The following is a 27,934-nucleotide window of genomic DNA, read 5'->3' as shown; positions in this document are numbered from 1 at the left end:
ACTCTCCAGAGCTCCCATCCCCTGGCAGATGCTCCTACTCCCGGGCAGACTCCCGCTCCCCACTCCCATCCCCTGGTAGATGCTCCTACTCCCGGGCAGACTCCTCCCCTCCTACTCCAGCTCCCATCCCCTGGCAGATGCTCCTACTCCCCGGGCAGACACTCCCAGCTCCCGATCCCCTGGCAGATGCTCCTACTCCCCCAGCATATGCTCCCCGCTCCCATACATGCTCCTCCATTATGGAGGCGGTCTGGTCCAGAGGATTACACCTTGATCTTGATGTCATACACACATCTTCCAATGAGAGGCCTTTCACATAATACCAGGAAGCTGTGACCATCTAACAGATGACATAGAAAATGATTCAATCTGAAAATAACCCCTCTCTTCCAAGACGACTATCAAATGTCATTAGAAAATAACACCGAGACCTGTCACACTTGTTGAAAACAAACAGTCAATGAGATTTATGTTGTCAACTTATCTGTATCATACACGTTATGTGATTTATGGAGAAGTATGGCTGCCAAGTACCTGACACTAACACATGCTGCAGGAACAGTCAAATAAACACGGTCCACACTGAAGTTAAGTAAGGTGTGCTCCAGCCGGGGGGGGATCTCCAATCACAGCCAGATCAATATTTCTAATAGGTATCCATATTGCAGACTACTTTCTTTCTGTGATTATGACAACTTGAGGCTTCCATGGTTACCATGCTGTAAGGTCACACAGGGAGACATACTGACAAGGAAGGCAATGTTGGCATATGTTGGAATATGTTGGCATATGCTGGAATATGTTGGCATATGTTGGATCGGTTCAGTCTGTCTAGCATGTAACCTGACAAACTCGGTACACTGGTGTTCCCCCAAGGTGTCTAATATCAATAAGATGTCTCCACCCCTAACTTACGTCAGTGTACCTCCCCTTAAGCAATAACACAATGGTGGGGTCTGCTTGCAACACACTGGTTAATAACCACTGTAAAATTGGCAAAATTTGTGTTAAACGACTATACCCAATACATTGTGATCTGATGCAGTAGGTTAAAACACTGATCTTAAAGACAATTGTATATTAATAGTAAGAAATTAGCAGGTGCATGTTAACTCAAGTATTATTCAGTGCAAAAGACAAAATATAGTTCTCGTGATATGTACTAAAATGATAAACCCGAGTCATGATGACAAGCAGATTTGTTTGCATGGTGCTGAGTGTCACCACAAAAAGGAAACGGAAACCTTCATACAGTGCAGTCACTACAGACATGTTGGGGGCTCAACCCTTCCCCCACATCATACAGAGAGGCGTACAGAGAGGCATACACAGAGAGGCATACAAAGAGGTACAGAGAGAGTGCACAGAGATGCAGAGAGAGTATACAGAGACATGCATAGTGCAGAGAGAGACATACAGAGAGGCAGCCTGCAGACAGAGCCACAGAGGACATACAGAGAGGGCATGCAAGGAGCATACAGAGAGGCATACAGGAGACATACAGAGAGGGACATACAGAGGGAGGCATACAGCAGAGAGGACACAGAGGAGGGAGAGACTTTAGAGGACAGACATGCAGAGGACATACAGAGAGGGCATACAGAGAGGCATACAGAGGACATACAGGAGGGACATACAGAGGACATACAGAGGACATACAGAGGACATACAGAGAGGTACAGAGAGGGGGACAGGAGAGGCACAGAGGCATACAGAGGCATACAAAGGGAGTGCAGAGAGGCATACAGAGAGGACATACAGAGGCATACAGAGAGACATACAGAGAGCATACAGAGGACATACAGAGAGACATACAGAGAGGCATTACAGAGGCAGGAGAGACACACAGGAGAGCATGCAGAGGAGGCTACAGAGGGGCATACAAAGGGCTACAGAGAGGGACATGCAGAGGACACACAAGAGACATACAGAGAGCATGCAGGGACTTACAGAGAGGGCATGACAGAGAGGCATACAGAGGCCGCAAGAGACACACAGAGAGAGACATGCAGAGAGAGACATACAGAGAGATGACAGAGAGGCATACAGAGACAGAGAGGACATGAGACACAGGGACACCTTACAGAGAGACATACAGAGAGACATACAGAGGAGGTGCATGCAGGAGGGACATACAGAGGACATACAGAGAGACATACAGAGAGCATACACAGAAGAGGCATACAGAGAGCATGCAGAGGGACATACAGGAGGGCCACAGAGGACATACAGAGAGGTACAGAGAGGCATACAGAGAGACATACAGAGGCATACAGAGGCATGCAGGAGAGGCATACAGAGAGGGACATACAGAGACATACAGAGGCATACAGAGAGGCACTACAGAGGACATGCAGAGGCATACAGAGAGCATACAGAGAGCATACAGAGAGGGGCATACAGAGAGGCACAGAGAGCATAGGGGAGGCATACAGGAGACATAGAGAGCATGCAGAGAGACATACAGAGGAGGCATACAGGAGAGGCAGAGAGGCATACAGAGAGACATACAGAGAGACATACAGAGGAGCATACAGAGGAGGCATACAGAGAGACATACAGGAGACATACAGAGAGGCGTACAGAGAGGCGTACAGAGAGGCACAAGAGGGAGACATACAGAGAGACAGCTACAGAGAGCATACAGAGACATACAGAGGAGACATACAGAGACAGTGCAGAGAGAGCATACAGAGGAGGCATACAGAGAGGCATACAGAGAGATACATGGAGAGAGGCGATGCTGAGAGGGCATGCAGAGGAGAGCATACAGAGGGCATACAGAGGAGGCGTGCAGAGAGCATATCCTGGAGGGAGAGGAGGCATGGAGGGAGACAGAGAGACATACAGAGGGGACATGCACAGGAGGCATACAAGAGAGGGGCATACAGAGGGAGGACAGAGGGCACACAGAGAGGGCATACAGAGGAGACATACAGAGGGCATACAGAGGACATACAGAGAGCATACAGAGAGCATGCAGAGAGGCTTACAGAGGCAGGCACAGAGGCAGGAGGCATACAGAGAGAGAGTGCAGAGGACAGCATACAGAGAGCATACAGAGAGTGCAGAGAGAGGCATACAGAGGCATACAGAGAGGACATGCAGAGGACATACACAGAGACATGCAGAGAGACATACAGAGAGGCATGACAGAGAGACATACAGAGAGCATACAGAGGCATGCAGAGAGGGACATGCAGAGGAGAGGCATGCAGACAGAGAGGCATACAGAGGACATACATACAGAGAGGATGAGGCATACAGAGAGCATACAGAGGAGACATACAGAGGGACATACAGAGGGCATACAGAGAGAGACATACAGAGGGCATACAGAGGACACAGAGAGGCATACAGGAGGAGACATACAGAGAGGGGGCATACAGAGAGGAGGGACAGAGAGAGGCAGAGAGGCATACAGAGGAGAGGCATACAGACATGCTGGGGCATACAGAGGGAGGCGACAGAGAGGCATACAGAGAGCATACAGAGAGGCGCATGAGAGGCATACAGAGACATACAGAGGGCATGCACAGAGAGACATACAGAGGACATACACAGAGACACAGCATACAGAGAGACATACAGAGGCAGAGAGGCATACAGAGGCAGACGCATAGAGGAGGCATACAGAGAGGCATACAGAGAGGCATACAGAGACATGCAGAGAGACGAGAGAGAGCATACAGAGAGACATACAGAGGGGCATGAGAGAGGTGACAGGAGAGACATACAGAGGCGTACAGAGGGAGCATACAGAGGTGTAGAGGTGTACAGAGAGGAGAGAGCATACAGAGAGGCATACAGAGAGCATACAGAGGCATACAGAGAGGCGTACAGAGAGCATACAGAGAGCAGATTAACAGCCTTGCTCTGTCACCACTTACACCAATCAGTATACAAACACTCATATGGCAGCCCCACTGTGTGAAGGGGTTATTTTCATGCGTATATGCATTGTAAACATTAGCGGTCCAAAGTATTTAAATGACACTACAACAATGCTAAACGATGAAGTAAATATTTGGCTTATCTGTTTAAAAAATAAGAAATATTACTGTCTGTAACACAAGATTGTTGACCAAACAGGTACACTATATTCCGTGTCGTGACACAAACTGTGCCCTAACTGGTCTTCTTCTCTATTCCCCAGCTTTAGACACGTAAACCCCCAGAACCCGATATACCCTCGTCAACAACAGACAGACACCACACAATACTGGATGCAGCAATGCAGAACTATTGCCGACATTCCTGGAACAATGTCACAAGTCTTTTTCATACAATATATCGCTAGGTATAAGGCGAGTTTTTCAGACCGAGAATTTGAGATTTTGAAGTAGGGGTAGTTGCCAAATGCACAGGGTAGAGGATCTCACATTTTCATCTCGACTGGCGATGCCAACAGTGAAACAATTCATTCGCAATCACTGCTCCAAGACCTTGTTGGTATAAATAGGCTTCCATTGTATCTGAATTACTTAGTTTCCACAAAAACAGTTTAAATCAGCCTCGCCTCAATCACAGTCCTATGGCTGTCTGTTGTGTGTCTGTGTTGAAGTGATGAAGGTAGAACAGTCCTATACCTACATCTGTTGTGTGTCTGTGCTGAAGTGATGAAGGTACAACAGTCCTATACCTACATCTGTTGTGTGTCTGTGTTGAAGTGATGAAGGTACAACAGTCCTATACCTCCATCTGTTGTGTGTCTGTGTAGAAGTGATGAGGGTAAAACAGTCCTATACCTCCATCTGTTGTGCGTCTGTGTTGAAGTGATGAAGGTAGAACAGTCCTATACCTCCATCTGTTGTGTGTCTGTGTTGAAGTGATGAAGGTAGAACAGTCCTATACCTCCATCTGTTGTGTGTCTGTGTTGAAGTGATGAAGGTAGTCCTGTCCTATACCTACATCTGTTGTGTGTCTGTGTAGAAGTGATGAAGGTAAAACAGTCCTATACCTCCATCTGTTGTGTGTCTGTGTAGAAGTGATGAAGGTAGTCCTGTCCTATACCTACATCTGTTGTGTGTCTGTGTTGAAGTGATGAAGGTAGTCCTGTCCTATACCTACATCTGTTGTGTGTCTGTGTTGAAGTACCTACATCTGTTGTGTGTGTCTGTGTTGAAGTGATGAAGGTAAAACAGTCCTATACCTCCATCTGTTGTGTGTGTTGAAGTGAAAGTGATAAAACAGTCCTATAAGGTCTGTTGTGTGTCTGTCCTGATACCTACATACTGTCTGTGTGTCTGTGTTGAAGTGATGAAGGTAGTCCTGTCCTATACCTACATCTGTTGTGTGTCTGTGTTGAAGTGATGAAGGTAGTCCAGTCCTATACCTACATCTGTTGTGTGTCTGTGTTGAAGTGATGAAGGTAAAACAGTCCTATACCTCCATCTGCTGTGTGTCTGTGTTGAAGTGATGAAGGTAGTCCTGTCCTATACCTACATCTGCTGTTTGTCTCAGTCCCTATACCTACATCTGTGTTGTGTGTCTGTGTGTGAAGTGATGAAGGTAAAACAGTCCTATACCTCCATCTGTTGTGTGTCTGTGTTGAAGTGATGAAGGTAGGTCCTATACCTAATCTGTTGTAGTCCTGTCCTATACCTACATCCTATACCTCCATCTGTTGTGTGTCTGTGTTGAAGTGATGAAGGTAGAACAGTCCTATACCTCCATCTGTTGTGTGTCTGTGTTGAAGTGATGAAGGTAGTCCTGTCCTATACCTACATCTGTTGTGTGTCTGTGTTGAAGTGATGAAGGTAGTCCCCTCATAAAGCTGGATGTATTGTATGGCTCTGTTAAAGTAGGGAGCTTCTAAAAGTGGTGATCTTAAAAATACCATGTAAAATGAACAACCCCATGAACTGTCACACGCTAATCACATGAGCGTGAAGGTTTTCCCAGTTCATAAAACAATATCACAAGAGGCATGATAAGAATTCTAAATCAAACATTGTTTTACAAAACCTGGAGCAAGAATCCTTTGACTACTGAACTAAGGCCAGGACTGTCCACTCTACAGATGTGACTAAACATAGGTCATCATCCAATCTTTGCCAGGGCTGCTCCAAACAATGGAATGTTACAGTAAGTGTAGCAGACTCATGAAGGTGGTTCCTGCTGCAGGAAGCCGGTGAATGCCACATGGACTCTCAGAGTCACCCACATCACAGCTCAATTGTGTGGCATCTTCAGATTGTCTTGTGTACTGGCTCCTGCCGGAAGTGGCTGAACACACCGACTGGGGTCAGCGTGATTACGGACAGACAGAACTGCTGCACTCGGAGGCAGGTGGCCACTAGTCCACTGCCTTATTAACTTGTTGTGTGGCACATTTTATTCTCCAGGAAGTGTCTCAGATGTAATGAACTCGTGCCAATGGCCAAAGTAGCTGGTCTGATGCCTAAACCTGGTGTCTGAGCGTTGACTGCAAGGTTTTGTCAGGGCAGGTCAACTCTATGTAGCTCATCTTATCTTAGTAAGATGTTTCCATCACTATATATATATGTAGCTCACCTTATCTTAGTAAGATGTTTCCATCACTATATATGTAGCTCACCTTATCTTGGTAGGGAGGGAATTTAGTTTTACGTGGGAAATTCAGCAATATTCCAGCTATATAATAATAATAATAATATTTGGCTTGTATATTGCCTAGTTTCCATCACAGATGCTCAACGGCGTTCGCAAACATCGTTAAAAACACAATAAGTGTGAAAAGAGTTCTTATTCAGAAGCCATCTTGAAGAAGTAGGTTTTGAGCAAGTTCTTGAAAAGTTACTGGGACTCGTCTGAGGGTGTCTGGAAGATTGTTCCATAGAGCTGGTGCTGCTACAGAAAAGGCTCTATCACCCATGGAGGTTTTAGTGCTTGGCTGTGTTAGTCTTAACGTATCTATTGATCTAAGAGCTCTGGTGGGTACATGCAGATGTACAAGCTGGCGAAGGTAGTCACAGGACTGGTCATAGTAGAGGCAGTTATGAGTCAGTAGCAGAATCTTGAAGTAGATCCTGTACTTTACTGGAAGACAGTGAAGGGATTTCAGAACTGGCGATATATGGTCATGGCGATGGGTTCGAGAGACCACACGAGCTGCTGCGTTTTGAATTTTCTGCAATTTAGAAAGTTTTGAAGATGCCGTGTTGCAAAAGAGTGAGTTGCAATAGTCCAGCTTTGAGATTACAAGTGTTTGCATTAGGAGCTTTGTTGTCTCAGTGTCTAGGAAGTTGCGGATCTTGCCGATGTTGTAGATGTGAAAGAAACATGACTTGCAGAGGGACTTGACATATTCATCTAGGGACATGTTGGACTGGAAGATGATTCACAGATTTCTGGCTGAGTTTGAAGTCTTCACATCCTCAGTTCCTATCTTGAGTGTGATTCCAGGTGGAATCTTCTGCAGCTGTTGCCGTGAGCCTATGGCAAGGAACTCCTTGTGAAACTTCTGATGGTTTGATGGAAATATACAACTGATTATCGTCAGCGTAGAGATGGAATTTTAGGGAATGACTTCTCACGATGTCTCAACTTGGTAGAATGTACAAGCTAAAGAGAAGGGGTCCCAGAACATAACCCTGTGGCACTCTATAGCAACCAATGATGGTATTGAGGTTTTGTCACCGATCTTTACTGACTGTGTCCGAGAGAAGAAAGATACGATTTTACCAACTGCAGTGCCGTTCCTGTGAGTCCAACGCTGGTCTCTAGCCGCCTGAAGAGGATACAGTGATCGATGGTATCGAAGGCCGCTGATAAGTCCAGGAGAATAAGAAGAGTAACTTGCTGATGGTCCATTGCAGTGATGATATCGTCGTGAATGTACACAAGAGCTGTCTCTGTGCTGTGTTTAGATTTATATGCTCACTGATACATTTCCAAGAGATTGTTAGCGTGAAGATGATGACAAGGTTTATGGCAGCGGTCTGTAAATAATCAAGTTTGTACCAAACAATCCAGTGATCAACAGCATGAGCATCAATCTGCGCAATTGGGAACTGATGACATGTGTCAACCAAGTCAGCAAGCCTGGCCACCCGATCCCGTCAGTCACCTCTTACGACAAGCATGAGTTTCTGAAGATCAATATTCTAACCCCGACCTTCACGGGTCTTAGCTTGGTAAGATGTTTTCATCACTATATGAAGCTCACCTATCTTGGTAAGATGTTTCCATCACTACATGAAGATCACCTTATCTCTGCAGGATCTACACACACTTTGTCTGTATGGCAAGTACACTCACTCACTCTGTGTGTCTAGTACACTCACTCACTCTGCATGACAAGTACACTCACTCACTCTGTATGACAAGTAGACTGACTCAGTCTGTATGACAAGTACACCAACTCAATCTATATGACAAGTACACCAACTCAGTCTGTATGACAAGTACACCAACTCAATCTATATGACAAGTACACCAACTCAGTCTGTATGACAAGTACACCAACTCAGTCTATATGACAAGTACACCAACTCAGTCTGTATGACAAGTACACCGACTCAGTCTATATGACAAGTACACCGACTCAATCTGTATGACAAGTACACCAACTCAGTCTATATGACAAGTACACCAACTCAGTCTGTATGACAAGTACACCAACTCAGTCTATATGACAAGTACACCAACTCAGTCTATATGACAAGTACACCAACTCAGTCTGTATGACAAGTACACCAACTCAGTCTATATGACAAGTACACCAACTCAGTCTATATGACAAGTACACCAACTCAGTCTATATGACAAGTACACCAACTCAGTCTATATGACAAGTACACTGACTCAATCTGTATGACAAGTACACTGACTCAATCTGTATGACAAGTACACCAACTCAGTCTATATGACAAGTACACCAACTCAGTCTATATGACAAGTACACCAACTCAATCTATATGACAAGTACACCAACTCAATCTATATGACAAGTACACCAACTCAGTCTGTATGACAAGTACACCAACTCAGTCTGTATGACAAGTACACTGACTCAGTCTGTATGACAAGTACACTGACTCAGTCTGTATGACAAGTACACCAACTCAGTCTATATGACAAGTACACTGACTCAGTCTGTATGACAAGTACACCAACTCAGTCTGTATGACAAGTACACCAACTCAGTCTGTATGACAAGTACACCAACTCAGTCTGTATGACAAGTACACCAACTCAGTCTGTATGACAAGTACACCAACTCAGTCTGTATGACAAGTACACCAACTCAGTCTGTATGACAAGTACACCAACTCAGTCTATATGACAAGTACACCAACTCAGTCTGTATGACAAGTACACTGACTCAGTCTGTATGACAAGTACACCAACTCAGTCTATATGACAAGTACACCAACTCAGTCTGTATGACAAGTACACTGACTCAGTCTGTATGACAAGTACACCAACTCAATCTGTATGACAAGTACACTGACCTTGCATCCTTCACATGAGTCTACCCCATAATGGAATCCGGACGACTCGTCACCGCAGACCTTGCAGTGTGGTGACTTCCCCCCTGTCTTCCCCACGGTCGTCGTCGCCATCACTGGGGGCTGCACTTTGTTATACATTCATAGAACCTGAAAACACAAGATTCGGGGTCAAAACACAAGAATAAAAACAAGGGAGTCTGTGGCATTTCATTGGCCAGCAGTTCTTTTAAGTTACGTCTCCATAAACCCAAATTAATTAGGCCATGGCCACTGTTTCCTCCTTGGCCAATGGGTCGGGGTACTTGTGTCATAGCATTGTGGCGAATAATGTCACTGATTTGAGAATGCTGTGGTGTTGATTCATTGAGTAGTCTGTAAGTTATGTTGTTATAGATCTATTTTTGCATTGATTGATCATAACTGAGTGAGTTTCAACACTGCTTTGAACAATATTCCCAATTCACCAGAGAGCATTAGAGACAAAGAGAGTTACCTCCCTTTCTGTCTAGGGATGTCACGATACGTATGTTTCATGAATCGGTACGTATCACGATACCTATTTTCACGGCATTATTGCGTACATTTAGTTACATTTTGAACATTAATATTTCATATTTTAGAATTGTCCACGAAAAGATCAACATTGTTTATTCTCAGAGATTAAACAGTTCTAATTTCCATCTTTGTGCATGAAAAATAATCATTTATAACTCTCATAACATAACAAAACATGCAATTGCAACATGTAAACGATACATAAACATATTTAAACAGATACTTTCAAAACTAAATATCGATACAGTTTTGAATGTATCGACAATCGTATCGTCTTAGAAAAAGGAACGATGCATAAATGTATCGATGCATCTTGGCATCACTATTTCCGTCGCTGTCTTCAGTTGTTAGATCCTATAAGCTGGACATACAAGCAGCAGTCACAAAGCACATTGTCACACAACATCTCGCTGGCAATGGCAAATCACAAACCTGATTCTTTACATCCATGTAACCAAGTTACAGAACAGCCAAATAACGTTTTGATGGAAAACAGAGGGTTTTTTCAAATAAGCAAACTTGTTTGTTACTTTTTAGTGTCAAAGATACAGGTTTAACCCAAGGTAAATATTGTGTCCTTTGTTAAAAAAATTACTTCAGCAAAATTCGTGTTCACAGACACAAACTGTGGTGTACAGCTCATGCACTGAGGTAGAGCATTGGCAGCAGGAAGTGTTCGGCCAAACACACAACCCACATCAGCAACCTTGGAATCACATCGACACGAGCTGTCCATAATACTCAACCTGTTGTCTTATGTTTTGCACATTTAAATCTAAAGTATTTGATACTAAAGAGCTCAGTTCGGTGTAAGACTGAGTGAGTGAGTGAGTGAGTGAGTGAGTGAGTTGTTTCTGACCCGATTGATCAACTTCCACACGTTAGGACTGACACAATTGACAAGTACCCATCTTGAGACACATCATATGTACCTAGGGGTTCATCCTTCTGTGGGAAAGCAAGTCACAATGTTAGGAATCAGGGAACAACTAATGGAAATGAGTGAGTGAGTGTGGTTTAATGCCGCTTTTAGAAATATTCCAGCAATATCACAGCAGGGGACACCAGAAATAGGCTTCACACAATGTACTCATGTGGGGAATCGAACCCAGGTCATCGGCATGACGAGCGAACGCTTTAACCACTAGACTAACCAACCACTCCTATTGGAAAGAAACTCAAATTGATACTGAAGTGTGGCTTCCGGAAACACTGATTTAGTTGTCCCATCAGACTTACAGCAACATATATATAGTAGTCCTGTGAGGCTTACAGCAACATATATATATATATAGCAGTCCTGTGAGGCTTACAGCAACATATATATATAGCAGTCCTGTGAGGCTTACAGCAACATATATATAGTAGTCCTGTGAGGCTTACAGCAACATATATATATAGTAGTCCTGTGAGGTGAGGCTTACAGCAACATATATATATAGTCCTGTAGGCTTACAGTAGTCCTGTGAGGCTTACAGCAACATATATATAGTAGTCCTGTGAGGCTTACAGCAACATATATATATAGTAGTCCTGTGAGGCTTACAGCAACATATATATATAGTAGTAGTCCTGTGAGGCTTACAGCAACATATATATATATCTAGTCCTGTGAGGCTTACAGCAACATATATATAGTAGTCCTGTGAGGGGCTTACAGCAACATATATATATAGTAGTCCTGTATAGGCTTACAGCAACATATATATAGTAGTCCTGTGAGGCTTACAGCAACATATATATAGTAGTCCTGTGAGGCTTACAGCAACATATATATATAGTAGTCCTGTGAGGCTTACAGCAACATATATATAGTAGTCCTGTGAGGCTTACAGCAACATATATATAGTAGTCCTGTGAGGCTTACAGCAACATATATATAGTCCTGTGAGGCTACAGCAACATATGAGGCTTACAGCAACATATATATAGTAGTCCTGTGAGGCTTACAGCAACATATATATATAGTCCTGTGAGGTGAGGTCCTGTGAGCAACATATATATATATATAGTCCTGTGAGGCTTACAGCAATATATATACAGCAACATATATATAGTAGTCCTGTGAGGCTTACAGCAACATATATATAGTCCTGTAGTATATATATAGCCTGTGAGGCTTACAGCAACATATATATATATAGCAGTCCTGTGAGGCTTACAGCAACATATATATATATTGGTAGTCCTGTAGTCCTGTGAGGAGGCTTACAGCAACATATATATAGTAGTCCTGTGAGGCTTACAGCAATATATATAGTCCTGTGAGGCTTACAGCAACATATATATATATAGTAGTCCTGTGAGGCTTACAGCAACATATATATATAGTAGTCCTGTGAGGCACAGCATATATATATAGTAGTCCTGTGAGGCTTACAGCAACATATATATATAGTAGTCCTGTGAGGCTTTACAGCAACATATATATAGTAGTCCTGTGAGGCTTACAGCAACATATATATATAGTAGTCCTGTGAGGCTTACAGCAACATATATATATAGTCCTGTGAGGCTTACAGCAACATATATATAGTAGTCCTGTGAGGCTTACAGCAACATATATATAGTAGTCCTGTGAGGCTTACAGCAACATATATATATAGTAGTCCTGTGAGGCTTTACAACATATAACAGCAGTAGTCCTGTGAGGCTTACAGCAACATATATATAGTAGTCCTGTGAGGCTTACAGCAACATATATATATATAGTAGTCCTGTGAGGGCTTACAGCAACATATATATATAGTAGTCCTGTGAGGCTTACTTACAGCAACATATATATATAGTAGTCCTGTGAGGCTTACAGCAACCTGTGAGGCTACATATATAGTAGTCCTGTGAGGCTTACAGCAACATATATATAGTAGTCCTGTGAGGCTTACAGCAACATATATATATATATAGTAGTCCTGTGAGGCTTACAGCAACATATATATATATATATATATATATAGTAGTCCTGTGAGGCTTACAGCAATATATATATAGTAGTCCTCCTGAGGGCTTACAGCAACATATATATAGTCCTGTGAGGCTTAGTATATATATAGTAGTCCTGTGAGGCTTACAGCAACATATATATATAGTCCTGTGAGTTACAGCAACATATATATATATAGCTCCTGTGAGGCTTACAGCAACATATATATAGTAGTCCTGTGAGGCTTACAGCAACATATATATATATAGTAGTCCTGTGAGGCTTACAACATATATATATAGTAGTCCTGAGGCTTACAGCAACATATATATATATATAGTAGTCCTGTGAGGCTTACAGCAACATATATATATAGTAGTCCTGTGAGGCTTACAGCAACATATATATAGTAGTCCTGTGAGGCTTACAGCAACATATATATATAGTAGTCCTGTGAGGCTTACAGCAACATATATATAGTAGTCCTGTGAGGCTTACAGCAACATATATATATAGTAGTCCTGTGAGGCTTACAGCAACATATATATAGTAGTCCTGTGAGGCTTACAGCAACATATATATAGTAGTCCTGTGAGGCTTACAGCAACATATATATATAGTAGTCCTGTGAGGCTTACAGCAACATATATATATAGTAGTCCTGTGAGGCTTACAGCAACATATATATAGTAGTCCTGTGAGGCTTACAGCAACATATATATATATAAAGTAGTAGTCCTTACAGAGGCTTACAGCAAGGCTTATATATATATAGTAGTCCTGTGAGGCTTACAGCAACATATATATATAGTAGTCCTGTGAGGCTTACAGCAACATATATATATAGTAGTCCTGTGAGGCTTACAGCAACATATATATAGAGTAGTCCTGTGAGGCTTACAGCAACATATATATAGTAGTCCTGTGAGGCTTACAGCAACATATATATAGTAGTCCTGTGTGGCTTACAACAACATATATATATAGTAGTCCTGTGAGGCTTACACAGCTATATATAGTAGTCTCCAGATAAGGGCACAACAACATATATTATAGTAGTCAGCTTACAGGATAAAAAGGGCCGTATTGGCGTATGTACGGATAAAAAATATGTGTGTACAGTCTTAGAATCATTTACAGACGTATTTATCTGAAGAAAAGAATTGTTTTATAGTTTATTGACCTGTTTACACAAGAGTAGCAATGTTGTGGTGCATATATGAAACAAAACACAAGATTGCTGATACACCAATAATTTCCATTCAGTACTCTAAATGTACACCAATAATTTCCATTCAGTACTCTAAATGTACTCTTAAGGTTTTCCAGTACTCCTGTATTGAAAAAATAAGGAGTACGTACTCCTGATGTTGAAAAATTATCTGGAGCCCTGCAGCAACATTATATATCCTAAGCACATAATCATTCATTTACATCAACATGGCTGGGTTATCTGTATCTGCTAATGATTCTCAAACCAGTGGAAACAGAAACTGTATACAATTTAATCCATGTTTCACTACTTTTAATAGTCCAAATCAAGGTGAAAGTTTAAAACAAATAATTTCTCACTGTGTTCATTTTTAGTATATTTAAGAAATACAAAATGGTCTAAAAATGTTTTACCATTCCTTTAGTAATGCTTGCCTCAAACAAAAAAAGAAATGCAAAGAGTTTTATTATAGGTTTCATGAATAAAAATATCTTGACGTGTCAAAAAGATTAGCACAAAAAAAACCTTTCCACGTTTATCAACAATTATTTTGGCGGTGCATGGTTTGCCGATCAGCTGGGCCTTGGATGTTGACTTGGCTGCCGTAACAACAGGTACTTCTCGCAAATAGACCCTGGATTTAAACAACCTTGAACCAACTGACACACTTTCATGACGGTCCAGTTTACAGACGTTTACTGAAACTTGGTCCGGTGTTGCCGAGAGACAGACAGCAATAAGGAAGACTTATATTCTTGAATTGTCACAATATTGAATTCATATTTAAGATGATGACAACCATAATCAAAGCATACACCTGAACACTAACTGTTCTTGTTTCAAACAATTAACTGACAGCTACAAGTGTAAACAATAAAAACCTTTCTTCGGGACTAGAATCAATGATTTTCAGCTTCTTACAGATACAACAGGTTTACTGAAGTGGGGGACACTACAGACATGGTCAGATGGGGACACTACAGACATGGTCAGGTGGGGACACTACAGACATGGTCAGATGGGGGACACTACAGACATGGTCAGATGGGGACACTACAGACATGGTCAGATGGGGACACTACAGACATGGTCAGATGGGGACACTACAGACATGGTCAGATGGGGACACTACAGACATGGTCAGGGGACGCTACAGACATGGGGACACTACAGACATGGTCAGGTGGGGACACTACACTACAGACATGGTCAGATGGGGACACAGACATGGTCACATGACATGGTCAGATGGGGACACTACAGACATGGTCAGATGGGGACACTACAGACATGGTCAGATGGGGACACTACAGACATGGTCAGATGGGGACACTACAGACATGGTCAGATGGGGACACTACAGACATGGTCAGATGGGGACACTACAGACATGGTCAGATGGGGACACTACAGACATGGGACACTACAGACATGGTCAGATGGGGACACTACAGACATGGTCAGATGGGGACACTACAGACATGGTCAGATGGGGACACTACAGACATGGTCAGATGGGGACACTACAGACATGGTCAGATGGGGACACTACAGACATGGTCAGATGGGGACATGGGGGGACACTACAGACATGGTCAGATGGGGACACTACAGACATGGTCAGATGGGGACACTACAGACATGGTCAGATGGGGACACTACAGACATGGTCAGATGGGGACACTGACATGGTCAGATGGGGACACTACAGACATGGTCAGATGGGGACACTACAGACACTACAGACATGACATGTCAGATGGGGACACTACAGACATGGTCAGATGGGGACACAGATACAGACATGGTCAGATGGGGTCAGACACTACAGACATGGTCAGATGGGGACACTACAGACATGGTCAGATGGGGACACTACAGACATGGTCAGATGGGGACACTACAGACATGGTCAGATGGGGACACTACAGACATGGTCAGATGGGGACACTACAGACATGGTCAGATGGGGACACTACAGACATGGTCAGATGGGGACACTACAGACATGGTCAGATGGGGACACTACAGACATGGTCAGATGGGGACACTACAGACATGGTCAGATGGGGACACTACAGACATGGTCAGATGGGGACACTACAGACATGGTCAGGTGGGGACACTACAGACATGGTCAGATGGGGACACTACAGACATGGTCAGATGGGGACACTACAGACATGGTCAGATGGGGACACTACAGACATGGTCAGATGGGGACACAGATGGGGACACACAGACATGGTCAGATGGTCAGATGGGGACACTACAGACATGGTCAGACACTACAGACATGGTCAGATGGGGACACTACAGACATGGTCAGATGGGGGGACACTACAGACATGGTCAGATGGGGACACTACAGACATGGTCAGATGGGGACACTACAGACATGGTCAGATGGGGACACTACAGACATGGTCAGATGGGGGTCACACTACAGACATGTCAGTCAGATGGGGACACTACAGACATGGTCAGATGGGGACACTACAGACATGGTCAGATGGGGACACTACAGACATGGTCAGATGGGGACACTACAGACATGGTCAGATGGGGACACTACAGACATGGTCAGATGGGGACACTACAGACATGGTCAGATGGGGACACTACAGACATGGTCAGATGGGGACACTACAGACATGGTCAGATGGGGACACTACAGACATGGTCAGATGGGGACACTACAGACATGGTCAGATGGGGACACTACAGACATGGTCAGATGGGGACACTACAGACACAGATGGGGACACTACAGACATGGTCAGATGGGGACACTACAGACATGGTCAGATGGGGACACTACACATGGTCAGATGGGGACACTACAGACATGGTCAGATGGGGACACTACAGACATGGTCAGATGGGGACACTACAGACATGGTCAGATGGGGACACTACAGACATGGTCAGACATGGTCATGGGGACACTACAGACATGGTCAGATGGGGACACTACAGACATGGTCAGGTGGGGACACTACAGACATGGTCAGATGGGGACACTACAGACATGGTCAGATGGGGACACTACAGACATGGTCAGATGGGGACACTACAGACATGGTCAGATGGGGACACTACAGACATGGTCAGATGGGGACACTACAGACATGGTCAGATGGGGACACTACAGACATGGTCAGATGGGGACACTACAGACATGGTCAGATGGGGACACTACAGACATGGTCAGATGGGGACACTACAGACATGGTCAGATGGGGACACTACAGACATGGTCAGATGGGGACACTACAGACATGGTCAGATGGGGACACTACAGACATGGTCAGATGGGGACACTACAGACATGGTCAGATGGGGACACTACAGACATGGTCAGATGGGGACACTACAGACATGGTCAGATGGGGACACTACAGACATGGTCAGATGGGGACACTACAGACATGGTCAGATGGGGACACTACAGACATGGTCAGATGGGGACACTACAGACATGGTCAGATGGGGACACTACAGACATGGTCAGATGGGGACACTACAGACATGGTCAGATGGGGACACTACAGACATGGTCAGATGGGGACACTACAGACATGGTCAGATGGGGACACTACAGACATGGTCAGATGGGGACACTACAGACATGGTCAGATGGGGACACTACAGACATGGTCAGATGGGGACACTACAGACATGGTCAGATGGGGACACTACAGACATGGTCAGATGGGGACACTACAGACATGGTCAGATGGGGACACTACAGACATGGTCAGATGGGGACACTACAGACATGGTCAGATGGGGACACTACAGACATGGTCAGATGGGGACACTACAGACATGGTCATGGGGACACTACAGTCAGATGGGGACACTACAGACATGGTCAGATGGGGACACTACAGACATGGTCAGATGGGGACACTACAGACATGGTCAGATGGGGGACACTACAGACATGGTCACACTACAGACATGGTCAGATGGGGACACTACAGACATGGTCAGATGGGGACACTACAGACATGGTCAGATGAGGACACTACACTACAGACATGGTCAGATGGGGACACTACAGACATGGTCAGATGGGGACACTACAGACATGGTCAGATGGGGACACTACAGACATGGTCAGATGGGGACACTACAGACATGGTCAGATGGGGGACACTACAGACATGGTCAGATGGGGACACTACAGACATGGTCAGATGGGGACACTACAGACATGGTCAGATGGGGACACTACAGACATGGTCAGATGGGGACACTACAGACATGGTCAGATGGGGACACTACAGACATGGTCAGATGGGGACACTACAGACATGGTCAGATGGGGACACTACAGACATGGTCAGATGGGGACACTACAGACATGGTCAGATGGGGACACTACAGACATGGTCAGATGGGGACACTACAGACATGGTCAGATGGGGACACTACAGACATGGTCAGATGGGGACACTACAGACATGGTCAGATGGGGGACACTACAGACATGGTCAGATGGGGGACACTACAGACATGGTCAGATGGGGACACTACAGACAATGGTCAGATGGGGACACTACAGACAGACTATTTCACCGGGTATCTTGATAACCTTCCACCACCAGGTGTCTATACATCGATAACTAAGCTGCTGCTTCATGGACTGACTGGCGAAAACTAAAACACAAGTAAACTATAATGTAGTTGCAATACTTAAATCAAAAGGAGCAAATGTACCTACAAATGTCTTGAGTACATGCAGAATTGTCCAATTTATAAGCAATTTGACCTTGCCAATATGGCTGCTGTGGTAGCCATGTTTACAATGAAGTAAGAATATTTGGAAGTGAGCATCACACTGTCAAGCAGCAGCTGGGATCCTCCATGTTAGGTTCCAGGGACTTGTGGTTGGAGGGTAGTGGTTGAAAACATTGCATGCCACACTTGACACCCACATAAGTTAGATGGATGGCGCCATTCGCTGTTAAACCTGAATATCAACCAACTGAGGAATACAGCAGCCTTTCAATATATCGTTATAGTTTCATCTGGTATAAAACACTATCAGATTGTGCTACAGTTTGTAGTGGCTTCAGTTAACATCTAACACAAATAATACAATTTGTTGGGCCTAAATAAAATACATTAAAGGTCACATGCAACATAAAACACAACTTTGCAGATTCTGATACCTTTCGGTATGAACTTATCGAAACAAATCATCAAAAATGCAAATTCAACTTATAAAGTTGAAAAATAACGCGATGAAAAAAACCGCGCGAAATCGTAGTTCAAACGATTCACTAACTTTCCCTCAGCGCTTGGGGGAATTGAAGTGGTTTCAACAGCTGGACTGCACTCATAGCACAAGCGCAATGAAATAGGTTCGCGGAGCTTGGAAGCGGGTTGTCCGGTGAATATTCGGTGATGGCTTTGGTGTGAGCTATTTTTCTAATGTTTTGTTGATATTTCACAGGCGCGAGCTTTTTATATGTTATTACAGTAGATTACCGATTTAACTGTTTATATGATTTCATTTGTCTATTTCACCTCACGTTCTTCTTACCGAGTCACTTTCTCAGTTCGATACTTAAAAGCAATGTCATTATTTAGCGTCCACAGAATTTCTAACTGTGATATAGATATGTCGTTGTCACAGACAAAACTCAATGGTTGTTTTATTTGCACCTATGTGTCTGCCTGCCCGTCTGCTAATGACAATATTCAATACACAATTTCAATCACTGACCACATGCAACTTGAACTTAACACCTATCAGGCTATACACCATAAACAAAACGCATTGATTTATGGCCCGAGTTCGGCCTCTGTCACATTATGTAATTACACAGACAGGCAGGTGTGATACTTGTACACATGACATGTTATGATGTCTGTTGATTCAAAATGTTAAACACAAAAAATGAGCATATATTTACAAAACCCAACATCTCTATATATACACACACAATGAGCCGTGAGAGCATCTGCAAATGAACCAGCCGTTACACTTGAGTGCACACCCACCCGCTCTGACTGGGTTCGGTATCCCGGCTGCTTCGTTTCTTGGGAAGTAAACCCAAGTACAAAATATTGCACTTTTGATTTGCGATTGTACGCTTATAATTTTGATTTTATGTTTTTTCATAACCAGCAATGTATATTATATGTCATGAATAAGTGATAATTGTGTTTTAATTATGTTTGACTTTTTGGTTGCATGTGACCTTTAAACATTCATTCCTCCTTGAACTGCTTTCATACGTTAATAATAGTAAACGATTGTTGTCATATGATTATGATAATGATAATGAATATTTCACATTAGGATAAACACCTTGAAAAAAGCAGTGTCTGTTTTAGCCTCATCCTTCAGCCAACTGTTAAAACTGCACACACAACCAGCAGTGACCACACCTTCTCAAGTTTTGTCTTCTGAGTTTAGGCTTCTACACACAGCAGTAAAGACCCACGAGCATAAACTCACTTTGTTTGTGTTCTTGTAATCGTTTACTGAACTCACGGGTATTCTAGCTATTTAATAGCAGTATATCAATTATCTAATCTCGACTTACCTATCCAGTGATTAACATTAGTCAGATTAAGCAACTGGAATATGATGACACGTAGCAACTAAGCCAGCTAGGTTAAACACCCAATCCCATTAGCTGCCTCTAAAGACAGTCACCTCTTTCAACAAGCATAATATAGACCAAGAATTACCAACCCGATATTACAGACCCACTATTATAGGCCCAGTATTACAGACCCAGTATTACAGGCCCAGAATTACAGACCCAGTGTTGTAGACCCTAAATCACAGACCCAGAATACAGACCCAGTATTATAGGCCCAGAATTACAGACCCAGTATTATAGGCCCAGAATTACAGACCCAGTGTTATAGGTCCAGAATTACAGACCCAGTATTGTAGACCCAGAATTACAGATCCAGTGGTATAGGCCCAGAATTACAGACCCAGTATTACAGACCCAGTATTATAGGCCCAGAATTACAGACCCAGTGTTGTAGACCCTAAATCACAGACCCAGTATTACAGACCCAGTGTTGTAGACCCAGTATTATAGGCCCAGAATTACAGATCCAGTGGTATAGGCCGAGAATTACAGACCCAGTATTATAGGCCCAGAATTACAGACCCAGTGTTATAGGTCCAGAATTACAGACCCAGTGTTGTAGACCCTAAATTACAGACCCAGAATTACAGACCCAGTGTTATAGGCCCAGAATTACAGACCCAGTGTTGTAGACCCTAAATTACAGACCCAGAATTACAGACCCAGTGTTATAGGCCCAGAATTGCAGACCAACTTTAATAGGCTCTGTATTTTACGTAAAATATTATAGACCCAGAGTTATTTAAGACAAGGATAACATTAAAGACCCTGTATTATAGACCCATTATTATAGGCCCAGTATTAAGTTCCAACAAGTAACATACAGTTTGAGAAAAGGCCATTTATCATTTGATCAGTATTTATTAGCTGCAACGACCTGTACAGCAATGATTCAGAAACATTCACCAAATGTTGATAGGGATTGTACACAAAATACTGTGCATGAGATGATGGATAGTGACAAGGAGACAATGTTCCATTAACAACATATACAGTAAGGATAATTTACCTGACATGATAAAGTAGAACATGAGCAGTCCAGTTAAGAATCATATTTCAGGTGAGCAATCTCATCTCAGGTAAGTTATCATATTTCAGGTGAGCAATCTCATCTCAGGTAAGTTATCATACTTCAGGTGAGCAATCTCATCTCAGGTAAGTTATCATATTTCAGGTGAGCAATCTCATCTCAGGTAAGTTATCATATTTCAGGTGAGCAATCTCATCTCAGGTAAGTTATCATATTTCAGGTGAGCAATCTCATCTCAGGTAAGTTATCATATTTCAGGTGAGCAATCTCATCTCAGGTAAGTTATCATATTTCAGGTGAGCAATCTCATCTCAGGTAAGTTATCATATTTCAGGTGAGCAATCTCATCTCAGGTCAGGTAAGTTATCATACTTCAGGTGAGCAATCTCATCTCAGGTAAGTTATCATATTTCAGGTGAGCAATCTCATCTCAGGTAAGTTATCATATTTCAGGTGAGCAATCTCATCTCAGGTAAGTTATCATATTTCAGGTGAGCAATCTCATCTCAGGTAAGTTATCATACTTCAGGTGAGCAATCTCATCTCAGGTAAGTTATCATACTTCAGGTAAGTTATCATATTTCAGGTGAGCAATCTCATCTCAGGTAAGTTAGCATATTTCAGGTGAGCAATCTCATCTCAGGTAAGTTATCATACTTCAGGTGAGCAATCTCATCTCAGGTAAGTTATCATATTTCAGGTGAGCAATCTCATCTCAGGTAAGTTATCATATTTCAGGTGAGCAATCTCATCTCAGGTAAGTTATCATACTTCAGGTGAGCAATCTCATCTCAGGTAAGTTATCATACTTCAGGTAAGTAATCTCATCTCAGGTAAGGTATCATACTTCAGGTAAGTAATGCCATTTCAGGTTAATAATGGTATGTCAGGTAAAATACTTACATTTCAGGTAAGTAATTACATATCAATTAAGTCATCATGTCTGATAAGTAATCATACACACGGTAAGTAATCACATCCCAGGTAATATTTCAGGTAAGTAATCACATCCCAGGTAATATTTCAGGTAAGTAATCACATCCCAGGTAATATTTCAGGTAAGTAATCACATCCCAGGTAATATTTCAGGTAAGTAATAATATCTCAGGTACGTAATCATATCTCACGTGAGTAGTCATGTCACTGGTAAGTTATCATATGTCAGGTCAGTAAACACATTTCAGGTGAGTTATCACATCTCAGGTGAGTTATCACATTTTAGGTGAGTTATCACATCTCAGGTGAGTTATCACATTTCAGGTGAGTTATCACATCTCAGGTGAGTTATCACATTTCAGGTGAGTTATCAGCAATCAAACCACAGCGTTCATTTATCAGATGACGAATCCTATTTCAAGTAAGTAATCACATCTCAGGTAAGTATTCATTTCACAGGCAAGTAATCATATCTGGAGTAATGAATCATATCTCAGGTAAGCACTCATGTGTCATGTAAGTAATCATATGTTATATAATTTACTTTTTAGTGTTATCATAAGGCCCATGATTTGTGGACACTAAACTGTGGCTTTGAGCTAGTGGCTAAAGTCGAACACTGGGTGTGAAAAATGTTCATGACACACAAATCTATTGTTGTTTAACAGAACAATTTACCTCAGTATAAAATGTTGATGCACTGTTGCAGAACTGTCCCCAAAACAAAGTATTTTGAAGAAAAGGGGAAAATACACCTCAAAAATCGGATTAAGGTTCAAAATGTAAACCATCTATTACTATGGTACTGAATGGAAGAAAATAGTGGCCGTTTCATTCACACATGGATTCTTACAATTATGAAAACTACGTTATTACTCACTAATTGCCAATGTCCATCCTATGCCTTGGTTGATATAGGTTGTTGTCAGGGGAATAGAACATCAATGGTTCATCAACACACGCAGGTCATGTCCTGTCACATGGCCAAATTCAAATAAAGTTTGTTTTTTTCTCGTCCTTGCCACGGAAATTAGCAATCAAACTCAGAGGTACACAACTTCAACAAAACAACACACTTAAACAAATAAATGAGAAATAAAAAACGTTGGAAACAGAAGAATCACTGATTGTAATATATCTACTGATGATGTATCAAAGACCTAATTTTTCAACGCTCTATCATAATCTATCAATATAAAACCAACATTAAAAAACACCTAATATTTTAACTGAAAACGATACCATTTTATGGCTTTGGGCGGAGGACAAGGACAATGTTTTTATCAACATTTGTCGATTCCAAAGTATAAAGACTGTGTGGTTACAGCTCCTGTTTAACAGACAATACAGTGTCATAATGGATAGACAGGTTACAGCTCTTGTCTAACAGTCAATACAGTGTCATAATGGATGGACCGGTTACAGCTCTTGTCTAACAGTCAATACAGTGTCATAATGGACAGACTGGTTACAGCTCTTGTCTAACAGTCAATACAGTGTCATAATACATGGACCGGTTACAGCTCTTGTCTAACAGTCAATACAGTGTCATAATGCATGGACCGGTTACAGCTCTTGTCTTAAAGTCAATACAGTGTCATAATGGACAGACTGGTTACAGCTCTTGTCTAACAGTCAATACAGTGTCATAATGGATAGACAGGTTACAGCTCTTGTCTAACAGTCAATACAGTGTCATAATGGATGGACCGGTTACAGCTCTTGTCTAACAGTCAATACAGTGTCATAATACATGGACCGGTTACAGCTCTTGTCTAACAGTCAATACAGTGTCATAATGCATGGACCGGTTACAGCTCTTGTCTAATAGACAATACAGTGTCATAACGCATGGACTGGTTACAGCTCTTGTCTTAAAGTCAATACAGTGTCATAACGCATGGACCGGTTACAGCTCTTGTCTTAAAGTCAATACAGTGTCATAATGGATAGACCGGTTACAGCTCTTGTCTAACAGTCAATACAGTGTCATAATGGATAGACTGGTTACAGCTCTTGTCTAACAGTCAATACAGTGTCATAATGGACAGACTGGTTACAGCTCTTGTCTAACAGTCAATACAGTGTCATAATGGATAGACAGGTTACAGCTCTTGTCTAACAGTCAATACAGTGTCATAATGGATGGACCGGTTACAGCTCTTGTCTAACAGTCAATACAGTGTCATAATGGATGGACCGGTTACAGCTCTTGTCTAACAGTCAATACAGTGTCATAATGCATGGACCGGTTACAGCTCTTGTCTAATAGACAATACAGTGTCATAACGCATGGACTGGTTACAGCTCTTGTCTTAAAGTCAATACAGTGTCATAATGCATGGACCGGTTACAGCTCTTGTCTTACAGTCAATACAGTGTCATAATGGATAGACCGGTTACAGCTCTTGTCTAACAGTCAATACAGTGTCATAATGCATGGACCGGTTATAGCTCTTGTCTAACAGTCAATACAGTGTCATAATGGATAGACCGGTTACAGCTCTTGTCTTACAGTCAATACAGTGTCATAATGGATAGACCGGTTACAGCTCTTGTCTTACAGTCAATACAGTGTCATAACGCATGGACTGGTTACAGCTCTTGTCTAACAGTCAATACAGTGTCATAATGGATAGACCGGTTACAGCTCTTGTCTAACAGTCAATACAGTGTCATAATGGATGGACTGGTTACAGCTCTTGTCTTACAGTCAATACAGTGTCATAACGCATGGACTGCTTACAGCTCTTGTCTAACAGTCAATACAGTGTCATAATGGATGGACTGGTTACAGCTCTTGTCTAACAGTCAATACAGTGTCATAATGGATGGACCGGTTACAGCTCTTGTCTAACAGTCAATACAGTGTCATAATGCATGGACCGGTTACAGCTCTTGTCTAACAGTCAATACAGTGTCATAATGGATGGACCGGTTACAGCTCTTGTCTTAAAGTCAATACAGTGTCATAATGGATGGACCGGTTAAAGCTCTTGTCTAACAGTCAATACAGTGTCATAATGGATAGACTGGTTACAGCTCTTGTCTAACAGTCAATACAGTGTCATAATGCATGGACCGGTTACAGCTCAATAACAGTGTATATGTCATAATGCATGGACCGGTTACAGCTCTTGTCTAATACAGTGTCAATGCATGGACCGGTTACAGCTCATGTCTTAATGGTGTCATAACGCATGGACTGGTTACAGCTCTTGTCTTAAAGTCAATACAGTGTCATAATGGATGGACTGGTTACAGCTCTTGTCTTAAAGTCAATACAGTGTCATAGCATGGACAATTACAGCTCTTGTCTTAAAGTCAATACAGTGTCATAATGGATGGACCGGTTACAGCTCTTGTCTTAAAGTCAATACAGTGTCATAATGCATGGACTGGTTACAGCTCTTGTCTAACAGTCAATACAGTGTCATAATGGATGGACTGGTTACAGCTCTTGTCTAATAGACAATACAGTGTCATAATGGATGGACCGGTTACAGCTCTTGTCTTAAAGTCAATACAGTGTCATAATGGATGGACCGGTTACAGCTCTTGTCTAACAGTCAATACAGTGTCATAATGCATGGACCGGTTACAGCTCTTGTCTAACAGTCAATACAGTGTCATAATGCATGGACCGGTTACAGCTCTTGTCTTACAGTCAATACAGTGTCATAATGCATGGACTGGTTACAGCTCTTGTCTAACAGTCAATACAGTGTCATAATGGATGGACCGGTTACAGCTCTTGTCTAACAGACAATACAGTGTCATAATGGATGGACCGGTTACAGCTCTTGTCTAATAGTCAATACAGTGTCATAATGCATGGACCAGTTACAGCTCTTTTCTAACAGTTGATACAGTGTCATAACGCATAGACTGGTTACAGCTCGTCTAACAGTCGATAGTGTCATAATGGATAGACTGGTTACAGCTCTTGTCTAACAGACAATACAGTGTCATAATGGATGGACCGGTTACAGCTCTTGTCTTAAAGTCAATACAGTGTCATAATGCATGGACCGGTTACAGCTCTTGTCTTAAAGTCAATACAGTGTCATAACGCATGGACTGGTTACAGCTCTTGTCTTAAAGTCAATACAGTGTCATAATGGATGGACTGGTTACAGCTCTTGTCTAACAGACAATACAGTGTCATAATGCATGGACCGGTTACAGCTCTTGTCTTAAAAGTCAATACAGTGTCATAATGGATGGACCGGTTACAGCTCTTGTCTTAAAGTCAATACAGTGTCATAACGCATGGACTGGTTACAGCTCTTGTCTAACAGTCAATACAGTGTCATAATGGATGGACTGGTTACAGCTCTTGTCTAATAGACAATACAGTGTCATAATGGATGGACCGCTTACAGCTCTTGTCTTAAAGTCAATACAGTGTCATAATGGATGGACAGGTTACAGCTCTTGTCTAACAGTCAATACAGTGTCATAATGCATGGACCGGTTACAGCTCTTGTCTAACAGTCAATACAGTGTCATAATGGATGGACTGGTCTTAAAGCAATACAGTTGTCATAATGGACTGACAAACAGTCAATACAGTGTCATAATGGATGGACTGGTTACAGCTCTTGTCTAATAGTCAATACAGTGTCATAATGGATGGACCGGTTACAGCTCTTGTCTAATAGTCAATACAGTGTCATAATGCATGGACCAGTTACAGCTCTTGTCTAACAGTTGATACAGTGTCATAGCGCATAGACTGGTTACAGCTCTTGTCTAATAGTTAAATACAGTTTCAAAATGAATAGACTGGTTACAGCTCGTCTAACAGTGGATAGTGTCATAATGGATAGACTGGTTACAGCTCTTGTCTAACAGTCAATACAGTTTCAAAATGAATAGACTGGTTACAGCTCGTCTAACAGTCGCTACATTATGCATGGACTGGTTACAGCTAGTCTAACAGTCGATAGTGTCATAATGGATAGACTGGTTACAGCTCTTGTCTAACAGTCAATACAGTGTAATAACGCATGGACTGGTTACAGCTCTTGTCTAATAGTCAATACAGTGTCATAATAGATAGACTGGTTACAGCTCTTGTCTAACAGTTGATACAGTGTAATAATACATGGACTGGTTACAGCTTTTGTCTAATGTGGTGTAATCACAATATTGATCTGCTGTGACCTGTCCAAGAATCTATTTCGTCTGTCTAAATGTCTTTTTCAT

At 42.4% G+C, this 27,934-nt stretch overlaps 1 protein-coding gene across 4 annotated transcripts in view; it reads right to left on the bottom strand.

Annotated features, from left to right (window-relative positions):
• LOC124288365 (nuclear receptor ROR-alpha A-like) overlaps nt 1-27,934 on the bottom strand; it is a 145,281-nt gene that overhangs the window by 47,212 nt on the left and 70,135 nt on the right. For 3 of the 4 annotated variants that reach the window (XM_046724873.1, XM_046724876.1, XM_046724874.1), the window contains exon 2: nt 9,438-9,584. In XM_046724873.1, the coding sequence (XP_046580829.1) occupies nt 9,438-9,575 (138 nt within the window). In that variant the 5' untranslated portion in view covers nt 9,576-9,584. Of the gene's footprint in view, nt 1-9,437; nt 9,585-23,603; nt 23,670-27,934 lie in introns of those variants that run through there. The other variant, XM_046724875.1, reaches the window with a different exon arrangement.

This window comes from Haliotis rubra, unplaced genomic scaffold (genome assembly GCF_003918875.1).
Source record: "Haliotis rubra isolate DU_JTF1 unplaced genomic scaffold, ASM391887v1 Scf416, whole genome shotgun sequence".
Classification (NCBI taxonomy): Eukaryota; Metazoa; Mollusca; class Gastropoda; order Lepetellida; family Haliotidae; genus Haliotis; species Haliotis rubra.
Note: the sequence above shows the minus strand (reverse complement) of the source record. Positions and strands in the feature narration are given on the sequence as shown.